The sequence below is a fragment of the Neolamprologus brichardi genome, chromosome 7 (assembly GCF_056152115.1).
Source record: "Neolamprologus brichardi isolate AB-2024 chromosome 7, ASM5615211v1, whole genome shotgun sequence".
In the NCBI taxonomy this organism is placed as follows: Eukaryota; Metazoa; Chordata; class Actinopteri; order Cichliformes; family Cichlidae; genus Neolamprologus; species Neolamprologus brichardi.
The window spans coordinates 8,401,757-8,419,464 of record NC_142110.1 but is presented as its reverse complement, the minus strand read 5'-3'; the positions used below and the strand labels follow the sequence as shown (position 1 = coordinate 8,419,464).

Here is a 17,708-nt window from a genome sequence, read left to right as displayed (position 1 = left end):
TCATTGTACTGTTTTTTGCATCGCACAGTTACTTTTTTGTGACGCAATCGTGAGTAACTGTGCGTTACAATACAATATTATATGAGGTAATTTTTAAAAAGTAGAACGATACAGTCCTTTTGAGTTACAGAATCGGAACGCTTTTCTTGGTTCCGGTCGTACGGACGTTTTAGAGTGCAACACAAAGGAGTCACGCTTGCAAGATATCAACACTGACAGTTGGTACAGGTTTTTGTGTGTTTGCTGTTAAGCAGTGGAGTAAGCAGTGGAGTAAACCATGGAGGTCCTGGGAGGACAGTTTAGCGACATGACTCCACAGGAGCTGGCGGCTCCTGTCAACACCGTAGCTGTGAGTATGAAGACTGGAAAGGACCGAAAGTGTAGCAGCACGAGCACAGAGATGCTAACGCTAGCGTGGAGGCTGTTAGCTCATAGAGATGCAGAGTGAAGGGGAACGTCCTGTGTCCCAGTTTGTTGTTTCTGACAGATATTTTTTCTAGTGTACAATTTGGAGAAAGTGCATAAGTATGTACACAGTTTGAATAGTTTTCGCGTTATGAATAAAAACGGACTTGTTGTTTATTTGCTCTTTTTCCCTTTTTAACAGGAAAAATGGAAGTTGTTACCAGCCTTCCTGAAGGTAACAGAACACACCAGCCCTTACACACTTTTACTAAATTTTAATGCTGCTTGATTAAAATATGTTTAAAGTATGGTAGAAACTATAATAGTGTGCTGTCATGTTTATAAAAACAGTTTGAGGTGATCTGAGCTCTGTGAGATGGTGCGTTACCCTGCTGGAAGCAGCCATACTGTGGTCAGCACCAATCCTCAGCAAGCCTTGGTGTTTAAATGGTGCTTAGTCAACTGGGGACTGAAGTGTGAGAAGATAATGTCCCCCAACCAGCAGCCCCATGCTTTCATGATGTTCACACCAAATTCTGAAATCAAAACTCATTAGACCAGAAAACCTTTTTCCAATCTTATATTGCTGAGTCTGTGCAAAATGTAGCCTCAGTTTCGTGTAGTGGTGTAGTAGTAATTTGACTTACTGTTGCCTTCCTATCACTCCAAAGCAGTCAAACAATAACAATGACATGTTTATTTAAATAGTACAGGTCATTACATAGAATAGAATAGAATTCAACTTTATTGTCACTGCACATGTCACAGGTACAAGGCAACGAAATGCAGTTTGCATCCATCAAGAAGTGCTTTAGCCATAATATAGATGTATTACAAATATTTATTAGCAATAATATAGATATGTATGTATATTACAGAAATGGATCTATTATGGTATGTCATAATGTACACGGTATGAAGGTATGTTATGAATATGCTATAACTATAAATATGTACAGGCTGTAGTGAGTACAAGCTATGTACAGGCTATGAACAGGATATAAATATGAAAATCTATACAGAAATATGAAATTAAAAAAACTATACAGAAATATGAGATATACAGCTATACAGAAATTTTACATATTTTACAGAATGCTTATTTATACAGAATTACATGACAGCTGAAAAAAACCCTTTGTAGGTTTATGATGTCTTAAGGCATTAAAAACAATTAAATAAAACAACAGCATCTATTAGCTGTGGGCCTGTGCGGCTAAAAAGGTTTTGAGTCTGTTTTTCAATGTACACAGAGATGTAACTGATCCTAGGTCAGCAGCCTGCTCCAAGGAACAGAGCCAGAATATCTGAAAGTACCCTCAACACACTAAGATACGATTTTGAGAACAGATCTGAAACTGATGACCTGAGATGTCTGTACTGGGTACCAAATCATCAAAAGCTTTGTGATTTCTGTGTACCTGTAAGGATTCCAAGGCTAGATTTTAAATGAGTAAGGGAAATCCAACTGATAATTTGGGGAGTCCTGAAACTAGAGCGCTGCAATAAACTAACCTCCCCTGATGTCCAATTTCTCACAGTCAGTTTGAGATAGGGATTTTCTAATCTTATATTTTTTAAGTTACATAAAGCAGTTTTGGTAAGCTTATTGATGTGGTTATCTGGTCATTTTTCTTCTGATTCCTTAGCAAGATATTTTTGGCCAAAGAAATACATTTAGTAAAAAGTGAAACATTTGAGTCCAGTATGGCCATGAAATAATGAAATATTGCCATAATGACCAAATATACCGCGTACAGCGTGTCTTGTTCTTTTACCCTGTCAAAGTTTTAAGTCATGGACCTTCTTTAAATTACTTTTCTTTGTCATCAAATATCAAAGTATCCTCCTGTGTGATGATGACAGAACAGTTGGTGGGTCTACATCTGTGTGAGTAATATTATTTGGGAGAGTAAACATGTATATCATGTGTGTTTTGCAGGTGAAAGGTTTGGTAAAGCAGCACATCGACTCATTCAACTATTTCATTATGTAGAGGTAAAACATGAGCATTTCTTTGTCTGTTGCTGCTTTTTCATGTACATTTGGATTTTGAGCATCAATGTCTCATTTGTTCTTCTTCTAGATCAAAAAAAATTATGAAGGCAAATGAGAAAATCACAAGTGATGCTGATCCAATGTGGTACCTCAAGTAAGTCACTGTGTGCATCCACCATCACTGACCTTAACACTGCAGACATGCACAACAAGTTGTTTTTTTGTTTTGTTTTTTATTAAAAGAGGAAATAATGGATTTTTAAATATTTGCAGATACCTCAATATCTATGTTGGCATGCCGGATGTGGAAGAAAGCTTCAATGTAACCAGACCAGTCTCTCCCCACGAGGTGAGAGTAGCATGTGTTTCTGCTGTTAAATATGAACCATTGTTTACTGTGGTTTAATTAAAGTTGAATAAAGCCTTTGAGTAATCAAAAACACAGCTTTAAATGAGTTAAAAAAAAAAAAAAAAAAAAATATATATATATATATATATATATATATATATATATATATATATATATATATATATATATATATATATATATATATATATATATATATATATATATATATATCATTGCACATTAATTCTCTACACTTTGGACAGATAATCACACATTAAATACAGAGGGAACATGTCTCACTCAGGCATCTCTAGACTCAGCTGGCATTTAGTTGTAGCCCTCAGAGGTATTTCTTAATTAATTATTTTTGTTACTTATATTTGAGTGCCTACACCTCCAATACTTTCCTTTAAAGATGATGAGATATAGCTGAGAGTCATCCGTTTCATCCCAAAGTGTCGTCTCAGAGATATGACCTACTCTGCGCCCATCACAGTGGATATAGAGTACACCCGTGGCAGTCAGAGGATAATTCGCAATGCGCTGCCCATTGGAAGGTATCTTTTTTTTCCCCCTCCCCTGCTTCTTTTCTGTGATGCAGACATATTTATGTTACATTTATATCAAATCTACAAATTTAAAACCTCTCCAGCAAAGCTCAGTAAGCCAACAAGTGCTAAAAAAAGATTTAGCTTTTGTGATTTTTAAGCTTTGTTTGCTGATAAACTGACCTTCTTCACTCATTTGTGCTGACGTATTCTGCTTTATAACAACACTGAAGCAATATTCATATTTTATTAATGAAGATAACTCTGCTTTTCTCAGGATGCCCATCATGCTGCGAAGCTCGAATTGCATTCTCACGGGAAAGACGCCCATGGAGTTTTCAAAACTCAACGAATGTCCCCTGGATCCAGGCACGTAACCATAGCACTCTCATTTTAACTTTTTCCCCCTGAAGGGCCTCACCTGGACCCTTAATGATGAGTTTTGGCATCTCAGTATATATCAGTAAAATGTTTGATGACCATTCAGGGCTCTAGAGTGCGACTAATTTGGTCGCAAATACGACCAAATTTTTCAGTGGTGCAACTAAAAAAAATATTTGGTCACACCAGTGTGACCAACTCTTCGGGTAACAAAAAAAAATCTCTGCAACTCTCTGTGGTCAACAACAGACACACAGTATGCCCCTATCGTGGACTAAACCATTCAGAGATAGTCAGGGGCGGGACCTCTCTGATTGGCCGTGGTCCAGTTGAAAGTGCAGGTGGATAGAGAGAGGTGAGTAGCTTGAATAAAGCGATATCGATTCATTAAATCCTGAAACGACTTTTAAATAGAACTGTGTTTTGCCAGAAACGCCAGATTCTCAGATTAAAGCTCACAAAACTAATTCAACAACCACCAAACAGCAAATGAGAGCAGGTACACGGATTCCACACAAAGACGTAAACACAGAGCGGACTCGATGCATCAGAATCAGCTTTCTCTTTCTCGGCTTTCTCACCTGATGGCCTGTACACGGACACGCTGTCGGAGCTCACCGATTCTGATGCGTCGGGTCCGCTCTGTGTTTACGTCTCTCTCTCTCTCTCTCTCTCTCTACTTCAAACACCCATCTCAAATCTCTGTTTTCTGCATTATTCATTTGCTTATTACCCACAAGTCTACCATTTTTTACAGCGCTGTCGGCCGCTGTCTTTTTTTTTTCTTTTTTTTACTTAAATGACCTCGGACAAGAAAGCCTAATTTCTGCTGTTCAATACTGAAGAAACTAAAACTTTTTAAAATTATGCAAAATTGCAGAATCTTTTTAAGGTTGTCTGCTATAAAAATCCAGGCAGAAAAATCTCCTTCATGTTTTTTTGTTTTATTCTCAGTTACTTTCACACAAAGGCATCTGCTGTGATGTTCACAATTCTGATGAAAACATCACAAACATAAAAAACAGACCAGCAGACTCATATCTTCGACTAGCAGCTGGTACTTACTTGTCACCCAGTTGTAGTCCAGCTTTCCTTTATTGTCCTCTTCTGAGCCGAGGGCCTGAAGAGCCAGCTGGAGCTTCTTTCTGTGCAGTGGCTGTTTGATGCCCAGCTCCTAAACATCCACAAGTTTGGATTAAACACACAACATTCCCCAGTTACTGCACAGGAAGTTCAGGGCAGGAATGCTTTTCTTCCAGTGTTGGTAAATTTATTAAATTCTTCTGCTTCATCGCACCCTCTCCAGGTCCAGCTGCGAGGCCTGTAGCAGCGTCTGTCCAGAGGAGATCCACACGCGAGCCATGTTTACATAAAGACCAAGACCCTGCTCCTGCAGCCAGTCGCACACCTGATCCTTCGGCCAGCGTGCAAAAGCTGTTCTAATTTACTAATTTCTAAACTGCTTTTCTGCCTGCAAAAGCAAAGTGAGTGAAATCCAACTTTGTCAAAGTGTTAATTGAGCAGCTTAACCATGCACTGAGCAGTATACTGTGAACAGCAGCCGAATCAAAGCTTGCAAGGATGTTAACCAAGGATCCAAAGATGGCTCTGATGTTATAATTGTGTTAACAAGAGAGTGTAATTAAATAAAAAATGTACATTAGTACCCCTGCACATTACTGTAGCTGATATTATGTCAACTATTTCTTAGTTCTAGCTTCTAAATTATATTGACTTTTGAATTTGTGCTGCTTATTAGCAAACCAAATTCTTATATAAACTAGTATGATTTGTATAATTAAATCAATTAGTCAGTTTAGTTTAGATTTTAGCTGACAACCATTCAAAGGTCATCCCTTGCAGGGTTTCTAATGGGTTGCAATTGTTTTTTCGGGGTGTCTACACACACAGGCATGAAATATTTATGGATATATGTGCAGAAATATTTGTATACCAGCCCTCGTCCTTCCATGGAAACATTGTAAAATGCTCGAATTCTGCCCTGCCATTTCTAAATGTCAGGTCTTTTGCAAAATGTGTAGTAAGCAGCTACTGTTGTTACTGAGAGAAGCATCTTTACACACATTCAGGATTTTACTGTTGGAAACCACCCAGCACTTTACTGTGGACCAGTGGCATGCTGGGTGCTCATCTCCTCTCAGTCTGCTGTGTGTTGTGTCGAGTCTTGTGTTTTAGTACGTGCTTCTTTTACACATAATGGAAACTGTGACTACAGAAATGCTTAAATAACAGTGCTCAGTCTGTGGGTGGTTTCCATAAAGTCTGAAACTGGTGGAACGTCCCAGTGCTGGGCACTCCCAGGATTGAAGGTAGCTGAATAAAGAAGAGGTGTCAGTGGATGTTTGTGTGCACATGAACATCTCTATTTGCATGCTTAAACATGTACAAATATACAGCAGGGTCTTTCGAACATCAGAAGAGAAAGGGACTGCTGTGTTGTTTGGGCAAATGTAAAGACTGGGACACGGAAATGCATCTTTATTTCAATCCAAACAAAGTTCCCACTGTCCTGTTGATAGGACATTCAGAACACCAGTGTTTTAGATATTGGTTTAATTTAATATTAAACAACTGGCATATCAAAATATGCATAACATCAGATCGAAATCAAAATTCTTAGCAAAACACAATTTTTATCTTCCAGCACTACGGTGCGCTAGGTTTCTGCCACTTTGCTGCCATCCATAAGTCAAAATTTGTAATCATTATCCCAACTGGGTATCTCACAATTTTGATTTGCCTCTGCTAATCAGGAAATTTTATTTTGTTTCGTTTTGTTTTTTGTGGCTTAAACAAGTTTTTAAAAATGTATGTCTGGTTAAAGCTGTAACATTCAAAGATCATCCTGCTCAAGAGTGAACTGGAAATACATAACAATAAAAGTTTATTTTATGTTCATGAGCAAATGAGCAGACATGTTTGGGGAAAAAAAAAAAAAAATCTGTAACCTGTAAGTTGAAATGTGAACTGAACTGTAGTTTAAAAAATAGTTTTAAAACATTTACTGTGTTTCGGGGCTAACCCTTTAAACTGGTTTTATTGGTCTTTATAGGTTTGTCAGTGACTGAAGATGATGTCTGATGCCAGCGACATGTTGGCTGCTGCTCTTGAGCAGATGGATGGAATTATAGCAGGTAAACCTCTCCCGTTAAAAAGTATCAGCGCAATATTTTACCATGACTTTTAGTACTTGTGAAAGCCTAAAGCAACAAAGTCTCTGCAGGTCTTCCAGGTTGAGTCAACATTGATAAGCCCTTATCTGGTGTCTTGTTATGGCTTGTTGCACAGCTGACATTCAAGCTGTCATGTGATATCTTGTGCTCCATCTAGCCTTTATTCTTTGCACTTTGAGTCTGTGTAACTCTAAACCAGTGGTTCTTAAACTTTTTCTACCCCTTTTAAAAGCTGGGAAAAGTTAATGCCCCACCCCATGTATTTGTCAGTCTTTACCAATAAAAGAATCCAAGTGAAGGTCAATCTCATAGCATCATTTTTTTTTTTTGGGGGGGGGGGGGGGGTCGTCCCTTCTTTTTTTCTTTTTTTTACCTATGTAAATCTCATTCAGTCACCTATATGCATTACATTTCTCTCCATATCCCTTCCCCCCTCAGTGGGTCTATGCCCAGATGTCTGTTCACCTGTTCAGAGTAATGTTACAATGCTGGTATTTGTGTGTGTATGTATATATATGTAACCCAACCAGTGCAGGGGCCTCCCTACACCCCGGACTCTGCGTTGTGTTGGATTGGGGTGCACAGTAGAGAGACCAGTCGGACACAGGCGTTCAATTTGTGGCTCGGACCGCGCCGTTTATTCAGATGCTGGGGCAAGCACCACTCCAACTCTGCTGCTGGCCCTTTGCAAATCACAGTAAACACTGCGTGATTATCGACATAGTAAAAGACAACAACAAATATATAAAAAACACATTAAGCAAAAATAATCATGTCTTTACAAAATTCCTCGGTCTCAGGAATGTGTATGAGACAAAACTAACATAGCTGGACTACCAGCAAACTGTAGCTGGAAAGCTAATGCTTCATCTTGCATTACCTTTCCCGAATGAGTGCTCTGCTAACTAGCGGGAATGTAGCCCGAAATCGCGGCAGATATTACCAAATGAAACATGCACACAAACTGCTCATACTCTCATCAGACAATACATGAACCTCCCAACAAACACAATATATGCTTAGCAAACCGCCATTTTACACAGTGGAACACTTATTTTTAAACAAAAAACCAATGCAGTACACCTCTGACAGTGCTTACCTTTGCAAATCACAGTAAACACTGAACAAAGATGGCGCCCGCGCGAACAAGAACTCTGAACTACGGTGTCCTGCAGAGGACAAATGGTCAAAATTGCTAAAATTTACAATGTATATGCAGCTCAACAGCGACACCTTGTGACCTATTCCAGTCACTGCCTTACATATATATAACACAAATGACTTGGCATGACATCATTTGACATGAACTGGTGAAAAGTCGAGAGAAAAAAAAGTTCTTTAGTCTGATCAATCAGTATTGATGTGACGAGGTGTATTAGTGCTTGTGACATGGGTAACATGCAAATCTGTAAAGGTGCTATCGATGCTGCAGCATAATTGTAATGTGTTCTGCCATCCAGACAATGTCTTTAAGATCTTTGATTATGTTAGCAAGATTATGCCAAACCAGATTCTACTTTAATTAAAGTAGCAAAGGTCTATAAGAAGGGTCCAGAAAGGAGAGGCAAACCTGTTGTAAGGATGGAACATTTGTGACTTTGCCAGCCTTTTGTGTCCTCATCAGAAGGCTTAAAATGTTGCTTAAAAAAGGAGGTGATGCAACACAGTGGTAAACATGTTCCAACCTTTATGAAATACACTTTTTTTTTTTAACATACGCTTTTTCTTTTAATGACAGTTATTCAGTTTCAACATTTTTATAAATTGTGTATTCAGTGTTGGCTTTAAATAATGTGATTACATTTTACACAGCATCCCAACATTTTGGAAAATTATATTGTGTTCTTCAATTACTGTTAGTGCCTGAGCCACAAAATGATTGATGTCCTCTGTAATCTAGCAGATGAGAACTTTTACTCACTAAAGCTTGTCAACAAACATCACATGCAGCATAAGATGACACTGCAGTCTGTCTCTGGACTAATTTTATCCTCATATTTATTCCTGTTGTGATTCTTTTGTCTCAGGTTCCAAAGCTATAGACTACTCCAATGGTTTGTTTGACTGCCAGTCGCCTACGTCACCTTTTATGGGTAGTTTGCGAGCGCTTCACCTTTTGGAAGACCTAAGAAGTGTCCTAGAGTTGATGGACTCGGAGGAAAGGGAGAGTCTACGATGCCAGATCCCCGACTCCACAGCTGACAGCTTTGTTGAGTGGCTCCACGGTCACATGGTAAGACCCTTACTTGTGGATGTTAGAAATATCAGTTGGATTCATGGAAAGAGATAAAGTTTATTAGCAGGTCTTTAGAAATTAAAGCAAACAGACCACTTTTTGCTCTTCTGCCATCCAGAAAAGTGTAGCCTCAGGGTAAACCGTTGTAGCGCTCGTGTTGCATTTTCTGTTTTTGAAATCGGTGCAAGTTGTGTAATCTTGCCAGATCTCTCTTGGAAATTAGATTTTTAATCTCAATGAGATTTTTTTACCTGGATAAATAAAGGACTAATAATAAATCAAAAAATCATGGAAGGAGTTTCTCCTGTGATGGCTGGGCATGACGTCCTTCAAACAAACTGTAGCACAGCTGGTTTGATTCTGATTGTTGCGTGTGCCAAATTAAAGCTGTATTAATACAGAACAGTGTGGGCAAACAGTCTTGTATCCAAGTCCACAAATGGCTTGTTTGCTAAGCGAAAACGCAGAACAATTGTCCTGTACTGCTGGGTTCCCATGGAATCCAAGATGGATTAGCTGTATTGGTGTCACAGTTGATGTGCAGCAAGAAACGCACAGACTTCTTGTGAATCAGAGCAGTGACTGGCTGCAGGCCAGTGAGAGTTTTTGTGTAATACTGTAACCCACTCTGTGTACAGCAGTCTGAATGTGAGCTCTCCATTTCAACCATGTAAGGTTTTATTTGTGCAGGGTGAAGTGGTGTAGCTGCTCAGGCACTTTGATGTGAAGAATTTCAGCTGAGAACATTAGTAGACATTAAAGAGTTCTTCTAATAATTTATTTTTCTCTCCCCAGTCTAACGGACACATTTCATTGGGTGGAGGTGACCACTACCAGGAGAGGCTTTCACGACTAGAGACTGATAAGGAGTCTCTTGTGCTTCAGGTACCTGTCTAGCAGTAATTCCATAATTTTACCATCTCCTCCACCGTCTATTTTCTGTAAAAGTCCTGTGAAGCTCATCGATGTTACTTCTCCCTCTCATCGACCAGTCAAAAACAAGAAGGGGCAGGACTTGCGTTATCAACACTGTAAACAATGGCGGGCGAGAAAACCATTTTTGTAACCTAGCAACATCAAGCATTGAAAGAATGCTTGAAGCTCTAAAAATTAAGTCAGGGGTTTGACACACAAAAAACACTTACTGATAAATATTGTTTTACTTAAGAAAATACTCCTAGTACTTAAACCAACGCAGAGTTAAAAGGTGAAAATGGAGCACAGCCTGACGTCCTTAATAAACTCAATAAATCTGCTGCTGCTCTGAAAACGTCAAGAAACCGCAAATTTCTGAATAATAGTTCACATAATGCTTTATTATTGAATTCATTTTTGTTTGTTGATTTTTAATGAATTTCCCTGGGGTGGCAAATGGTTACTAATGTAATTATTAGCCAGTGTTTGTATAATTTATGGGTAGCTACAGGTGGACTCTCCAGGATCTGGAAAGGAACTGAAACATTGTAAAACCTAACTGGAGGTTTCAAAGCTTGCTCGTGTTTCTGCCCCACATGCAAAAGATTTATTGCACTTGAACTGTGATCAGATTTGTTTAGTTCTCTCCCTCACTGTTTTTAGGAGCAGGGTATCTGTATATGTTGATTGCATGATTCTAAAGCTGCCGCCACCCCTGACGTACTAAGAGAGATTTCTCGTCTGACTTGAAACTCTTAAAAATCTATAATAGTACAAAGAGTGGAACTGATAACTTTGGCTCATCATGTTCTTTAATAACTTGGCCCTTGGTTTGTTTAATATCAGGCTTTGCTGTCCTTTCTAAAAATGTGTTACCTTGTGCTCATGCAGGTGAGTGTACTGACAGACCAGGTTGAGGCTCAGGGGGAGAAGATTCGGGATCTGGACTTGTGTTTGGATGAGCACAGGGAGAAGCTCAACGCCACAGAGGAGATGCTGCAACAGGTCTGTGTGTGTTTGTGTGTTTGTCTTACACTCTGAGGACGGGAAAGTTTGGGTGGTGCTGACTCTCAACTGGAAGAGCTGAGTTCACACCCTCCTGTCAAGTAAACATCTACTGTGTGCACTGCTGTGCTAAGTTTATAAGTGGGTGTAACAGGGGCGTCTTGTTAAAACTGTTACTCATTGAGGCTTTGCAAATGACTTTTTGTGTCTCCACCTTTACACAATAATTCCTGTACTACCAGTGTTGTTTACACAGATTATTTGTTTGTTATTACAGGAGCTTCTGTGTAGAACTACTCTGGAGACTCAGAAGCTTGAGCTTATGTCTGAAGTGTCCAACCTTAAGCTGAAACTCAACAGTATGAAAAAAGAGAGGCTTGACTTTGATGACGGATTTAGGGACAGCGAGGTGAACTAATCCTCTTTGTTTCTGAATGTTTCTTTTCTATCTCACTTAACGCACACAGACACACACACACAGACACACACAGGCTCAACAATAATGAAACACTCATTTATTTTGTCCTAAATCTCGGGGAGAGAGGATCCCGTCTTATTATCAGTCTCAAAGTCATTTTTATTCCTTGTTAGTATTTGCTAAACTAGCCATTGACGGTATACCCACATTATTGTAATATTAATTGGATTTTTTTTTGTTACTTTATTAGACAAGATTTTTATAAAGATGTTGTCAGTCATTTGTTTACTAGAGATGGGAAGCTCTCTGCTTCCCAGATAGACCGAGCAGAATGTCTGGAAAGCTTTCAAACATGTCATGGTCTTGTTGTAGCAGCGCGGCCATCTTTTCCACCCCGCTGGAACAAAAAGCTGCTGTCCGTGTTCCGCCTCACAGCACATAAATCACTTCTTTTCTACAAGCAGCTTCCCCTCATTTTGTCACTGCTGCTGCTTGGAAGCACTGATTTGCTGCTTTCAAATGCATTTGTAGTCACTTTATAGAACTTTTTGCTGATACAAGTCACATTTGCAAGATGGAAGCAGTTAATGAGATGTTAAAATGATTCACTTAAATTTCATTTTGGAATCTTAGAGTTAAATTTTTATCTAGAGGACAAAAAAATGTGTGTGGGGGGGGGGGGGGGGGGGGATTATCCTTCAGTATTTAAGGTGTGACCTGTTCTTTGTTTCTTTTGTCAGGATTTGATTCTTGAAATTAATGAGCTGCGGTACAGACTGACTGAACTGGAGACTGAAAAACTACAGTATGAAAAGAAACTTAAATCCACTAAGGTGAGTCATCCCAGAGCACTTTACTGGCTGTGTATGTATCTTAAGGACTAGTTTTACCCTTTTTTAAACAGCCAAAATCCACCATTCTGTTTAAAGTCAATACTTAACAGCTGAAATGTTCTTTTATGCCCTTTAAAAAAATATAATATCTGTACATCTCTTGTTACCTGGATAAAGTTATTCATGCAACCATTTCAGCTGCTATTTGTATAGTATTATTCTGTAGTCACAGTAGGGAAAACAGTGGTTTGAGACCACAGCACAGCCAGAATTTTTGCAACTATGCAATGAGCATTTGGATCTTGTTGCCTTGGAAATGGTTCCTTTGCAGATGTGGACGAGGACTGTGATCACTCAGTCAGCTGGTATTTGCAGAGCGGCTTTGATGGATCAAAATGGTGATAATACAGTGTCGGTTTTAAATTGAAATGGGGTTGAGTTGGCATTTACAACCCTAATTCCTAAAAAGTTCAGATGCTGTGTAAAATCTGAAGGGGAGGGGGGAAACTGAATGCAATCTATTCATCCATCCATCTATGTTTTCTTTCGTTTATCCGGGGCTCTGTTACACTATTGGAGCAGCAGCCTAAGCAGAGAAGCCCAGACCTCCCTCTCCCTGGCTAACTCCTCCAGCTTTTTCAGGGAAATACCAAGGTGTTCCCAGGCCAGCTGAGAGATATGTCTCCAGCATGTCCTGCATCTGCCCTGGGACCTCCTCAAGGTGGCGGATGTCTCACCCAGGAGGCGCCCAGGAGAGATCCTAGTCAGATGCCCAAGCCACCTCAACTGGCTCCTTTCAACATGGAGGAGCAGCGGCTCTAATCTAAGTGTCTCCCGGATGGCTGAACTCCTCACCTTATCTCTAAGAAGAGGCCAGCCACTCAGTAAAAGCTAATTTTTCTGCCCCTTGTATCTGCAATCTCGTTCTTTCAGTCACTACCCAAAGTTCGTGACCATAGATGGGACGTACACCGACCGGTAAATTGAGAGCTCTCTCTTCACTACAATGGACCCGCACAGCATCCGCGTCACTGCACCCAGAGCACCAATCTATCTTTCGATCTCCCACTCAATTCTCTCCTCCCTCATGAACAAGACCCCGAGATACTTAAACTCCTCAACTTGGGGCGGGAATTCATCCCTGACCCAGAGTGGGCATTCCACCCTTTTCCGCCTGAGAACAATGGCCTCAGATTTGGAAGTGCTGATTCTCATTCCCACTGCTTCACACTCTGCTCCAAACTGCTCTAGTGTGAGCTGGAGGCCATCATCTGATAAAGCCAGCTTAATCACATCATCTTTGAAAAGCAGAGAGGAGATTCTGAGACCACTGAAACGAAAAGCTTCTGCCACTTCTACACCTCCTATGGACTTTCTGTCCATAGGAGTTCTAACTTTTTGGAATTTTTTTGTACTTGCAATGTGTTTGTGATTAATCTGCAAAAGTTGCAAATCTGTTGACATATGTGGCCAATCTGTTGCTGTCTACGTACACAGAATTTTACATCAAAAATGTATTTATATTCAGGGTCCAGCCAGAACATCATAAATTTGAAACAGAAATTTCAAAGTTCCTCCACAAATGGTGCCACACTGCTGCAGGATGGTGATTCAGCTTCTTCAAAATGACACTGGTGCTCAGCAGCCTTCCTTTTTATGTGGGATATAACCACAATGCAGCCACTGACTTGAGTCCTCTATTGCAAAAAGGCTCATCATAGATGATTTGCACTCACTGGAACAGTGACTCTGATTGATTGCAGTGTAATGGGGTGTTATGAATTAGATGACATATTGACAAACCTTTACCAAATTGTCTGAGAAGGAGTTCAGTTATTTTGAGTCAAATTGCCTTCTGCCAGGTAACTGATGCAATTGCTTTGAAGGTGGTCAGTCAGAGGCTGGGGGATTACTAACCACCATGTTTTTTTCCTCTCTCCTGGTCACAAAGAGTTTGTCACCCTTTTGCCTCTTAATCCAATTCCATTAACAACATCTAAGATTTTTTCGTGTTATTTAGGATTTTTTTTCCTTCTCATTCAGAGATTCTCATGGCTGTTTGAATGCTGTGAATTTAGGTTTTGGTTGCAAAAGGAAACGAGTTCAAATATCAAATGGACCCTTAATTGTTACAACACAGACAAGAAAATTGTTTGTTTTACAGTTTGAAAAGAGAAGTTAACCAAGAACACAAAAAGCTAAACTAAACTAGGTGAAGGCCAGCTGACTATCAGACTGCCACCACCCTTTTATATGCTGACGTTAGAAAAGGTGAAGGAGGGACTCTGCTTACTAGAATTTTCCAGATGATTGCTTTGGATGTTTTCTATCGTATGCTTCTTGAACTGCATGTAGTAACTGCGTGTAGCTTTGGGGGTTTTGTTGTTTGTTGCGGTGCCTACTTTTAATCTGCTTTAGTGGTCATTTTCCTGGAAATTTAGATATTCAACATTTCTTGATCTCTTTTTATCTTCTCTCCTTCCCATTTCTGTTTTCTTCTTCTTTCCGTGGCTTGTCTCTTTACTGCTAGTCACTAATGGCCAAACTTTCTAGCCTGAAAATCAAAATGGGCCAGATGCAGTATGAGAAACAGAGGAAAGAGCACAAACTCCAGGCGATGAAGGTCGGCTTTTCCCAGGATGACTGTTGTGCTTGCTGTATGATTATGGTTTTTTGACCTCTCCCTTTGGCACCTCTTCTTCTTCTTCTTCTTCTTTTTAATTTTTGAGGCATAAAACGATTAAATCTGGTTAGATTCTGTTTTCACGCTCAAAAATGTATGTATTTTTGCAAATAATTTACTTGACCACGCATTACTGCATTTTGCTATAATGCATGGTTAAGTCAAGTGCAATCAGAAACACCACTTCCTTAAGTCTGCATTTACTAGGCACCAATTTTATAATTTCTTGTCCTGTTTAGTCTCTCATCCAGATGAAACTCTTAGAAAGAGGCTGAAAGAAAAACGTAAGGGGGGTTTTTATGTCCGTGATTTTATTATTGCACTCACCTCCACCCCTATTTGCATGAACGAGCATGAGCCATCTGAACTCTGCTTGTCCATTATAACCAGTTGCAGTGCTAGTACCCGACCACAGCGCGCCACATCTCAACTTTTTTTTTTTAATGGCACGAATCTTGTCACTGAGTTTTTAATGCCCGGCTACAACAGCAACAAGAACAGTTTGCCTTGTGTTGTTAGCAGGAATGAAGAATGAACTGTTTGTTGTGACCCTTCAGACTGCTTACTCCACCTTCTGACTCATGTCTTCCAACGTTAATCACCTACCTCTCTTCACCAGCAACCTGTGTGTGCGTGTGTGCGCACCCTGCTAACCTGTCCTGCTGTTGTGCTTTTCAGTTTCTTTCATGTACAGCTGTCTTAATAAATGTCCACTTTCCCATCAGTTATATATACTATACTCTACATTCATCTGTATAGAACAGTTTCATTTTTCATGCACAGCACACGCACTCTCCATGATTCTCTATATTGAAGTACAAATTACAAGTGTCCATTTTAAGAATCCTATTGACTAAAGCAAAAACACAAGCTACCTTCATGTCTTGAGCATACCTTTTAAACATTTACAGTGCAGGTGAGGAAAAATAAGCGAGGCCCCCGAGTTTAATAACTAGTCAAACTTTTCTTGGGTAGAAGTAACCTTGAATAAACATTTGTAGCTGTAGACCAGACCAGTTTAATGTTTAACAGACAGTTTATCCTTAGGACTGCTTCTGCTCAGCCAGATTCTCAAAATGTTTCAGTATAAATGAGTTTCTTGAGGTCATTCTGCAGCTTTTCTATCAGGTTCACTCCAGAAGAAGGATTTTCTTTGTTTGTAGTCATCCTTGAGTAGATTTATCTCAAAGTTTTGGCCTTTTGTTTCACTGCCAACTAGGGATGCAACGATACCAATTTTTTCAAACCGATACTTGGATCTGAGTACTTGCCGATACAGAGTACAAAAAAACGATACTTCTACCACACACACACACACACACACACACACAAATACAATTAATTGGAAGACAGGTTTTATTATATTCCCTGCCGATAAAAAATAAAATCTTAATAAAAATGACCACAAAAAAATTTCAAGTGAAAAATAAGCACTTCTGTTAAATTATTGCAGAGTCTCCACTTTGTAATTTTACAAAATATCACTGAACTATTGGCACTGTCTCGAGCTTTCAGAATAATAAATAAACACTTCTGTTTGGAATAAAATAAATACAAATTAGGTTTCGAATAAAATAAACTTTTAAATTATTGCAGAGTGTCCATATTGTAAACAAACAAACAAAATAATTCTTATTAAATAAATAATAAAATATAAAAAATTATAAAATAAATAATAAATAAAATAATAATTGGCCCCCTAGTGGCCAATCTAAAAAACTACAACAGAAATGACAAGCCACCCTCTGATTAATGAAATAAGTTGGTATCGGTTCATGGTATCGGTTAACTTTTACGAGTATGAGTACACACACATTTTACAGTATCGGCCCCTGATACCCGATACCAGTATCGGTATCGGTGCATCCCTACTGCCAACAATAACAGTTTGAGAGATATAAGCATAATTTGCAGTGTAAAAAAATTAGGAAACTGAACAAGTGGAGGACAAAAAAAGTTCTGTTCATCCATCTGTTTTCTAAAGTATCAGAAATGTTCTCAGTGAAAGGGTGGCTGTGAAGAAAGAAGGGAAACTGGTAGAAAAGGCTGAGGTATGCCAAAATACACAAGTGTATGTTGCTGGACTGACAGCCTGTAATGTTGCATCCTGTATGTTTAAATTTTACATATCCTCACATTTTAACACCCTCAAACTTCACACCAGGAACTCTTTCATTAATCTTTTTCTCTCCTCTCTAGATGTGGAAGTCCAGAGGATGAAGAAGGCAGTGGAGTCTTTGATGGCAGCAAATGAAGAAAAGGTACATGTGACCAACTAGGATTCACCGTGTATCACATCCCAGCTACCCAAAGCTGCTCCGGGGGGGGGGGATAAACTGACCTCATTTTTCTTTTTCATTACCTTTTCCTTTGCAGGATCGTAAAATTGAAGAACTGAAACAGTCACTGCTGCGGTACAAGAAAGTACAAGACATGGTGATGTCCGTGCAGGGAAAGAAAGGTTACAATCTAAAAATTTAAGTATTTTGACAAATTTACATAAAATTTGATTCACAGCATTTAAAAACTGACATTAATGATGTGCTAAAATAATGCATTTTAAGCTTTAGCTGCCACACAGACCCTTCAGCTATCCCTGGGTTGCTTGCCTTTTCCCCTTGTTGTTTGTATAGTTTTGTGTGCGAAAACTTTTGAGCTACTTCCTACATCTTGTGAACAGGATCATGTGTTAAATAATTTGATTTTATATTTTGGTCCATTACAGAAACAAAGACAAATGATA

At 39.2% G+C, this 17,708-nt stretch overlaps 1 protein-coding gene across 4 annotated transcripts; it reads left to right on the top strand.

Moving 5' to 3' along the window:
* The first annotated feature begins 194 nt into the window (after positions 1-194).
* LOC148101932 (liprin-beta-1-like) lies at positions 195-17,426 on the top strand. Of its 4 annotated transcripts, XM_087843008.1 has the most exons (16): positions 195-349; positions 608-640; positions 2,348-2,403; positions 2,492-2,557; positions 2,677-2,752; positions 3,209-3,309; positions 3,578-3,669; positions 4,988-5,165; positions 6,755-6,836; positions 8,903-9,108; positions 9,907-9,996; positions 10,918-11,031; positions 11,309-11,440; positions 12,190-12,282; positions 17,165-17,226; positions 17,342-17,426. In XM_087843008.1, exons 9-15 carry the CDS (start codon positions 6,773-6,775, stop codon positions 17,183-17,185), a joined length of 720 nt encoding a protein of 239 aa, XP_087699134.1. In that variant the 5' UTR covers positions 195-349; positions 608-640; positions 2,348-2,403; positions 2,492-2,557; positions 2,677-2,752; positions 3,209-3,309; positions 3,578-3,669; positions 4,988-5,165; positions 6,755-6,772; the 3' UTR covers positions 17,186-17,226; positions 17,342-17,426. The 4 variants fall into 4 exon arrangements, with proteins under 4 accessions (XP_087699134.1, XP_087699131.1, XP_087699132.1 ...); XM_087843005.1 differs by lacking the exons at positions 17,165-17,226; positions 17,342-17,426 and having other exon boundaries at positions 12,190-12,404; XM_087843006.1 differs by lacking the exons at positions 17,165-17,226; positions 17,342-17,426 and having other exon boundaries at positions 3,168-3,309; positions 12,190-12,404.
* Positions 17,427-17,708: the final 282 nt, after the last annotated feature.

Bases quoted from the DNA above. Each gene is read 5' to 3' on its own strand.
- LOC148101932 (XM_087843005.1), top strand. From the start codon at position 6,773: ATGATGTCTGATGCCAGCGACATGTTGGCTGCTGCTCTTGAGCAGATG. The intron at 6,837-8,902 runs GTAAACCTCTCC...CTTTTGTCTCAG, and splicing joins GATGGATGGAATTATAGCAG to GTTCCAAAGCTATAGACTAC. The intron at 11,032-11,308 runs GTCTGTGTGTGT...TTGTTATTACAG, and splicing joins CAGAGGAGATGCTGCAACAG to GAGCTTCTGTGTAGAACTAC.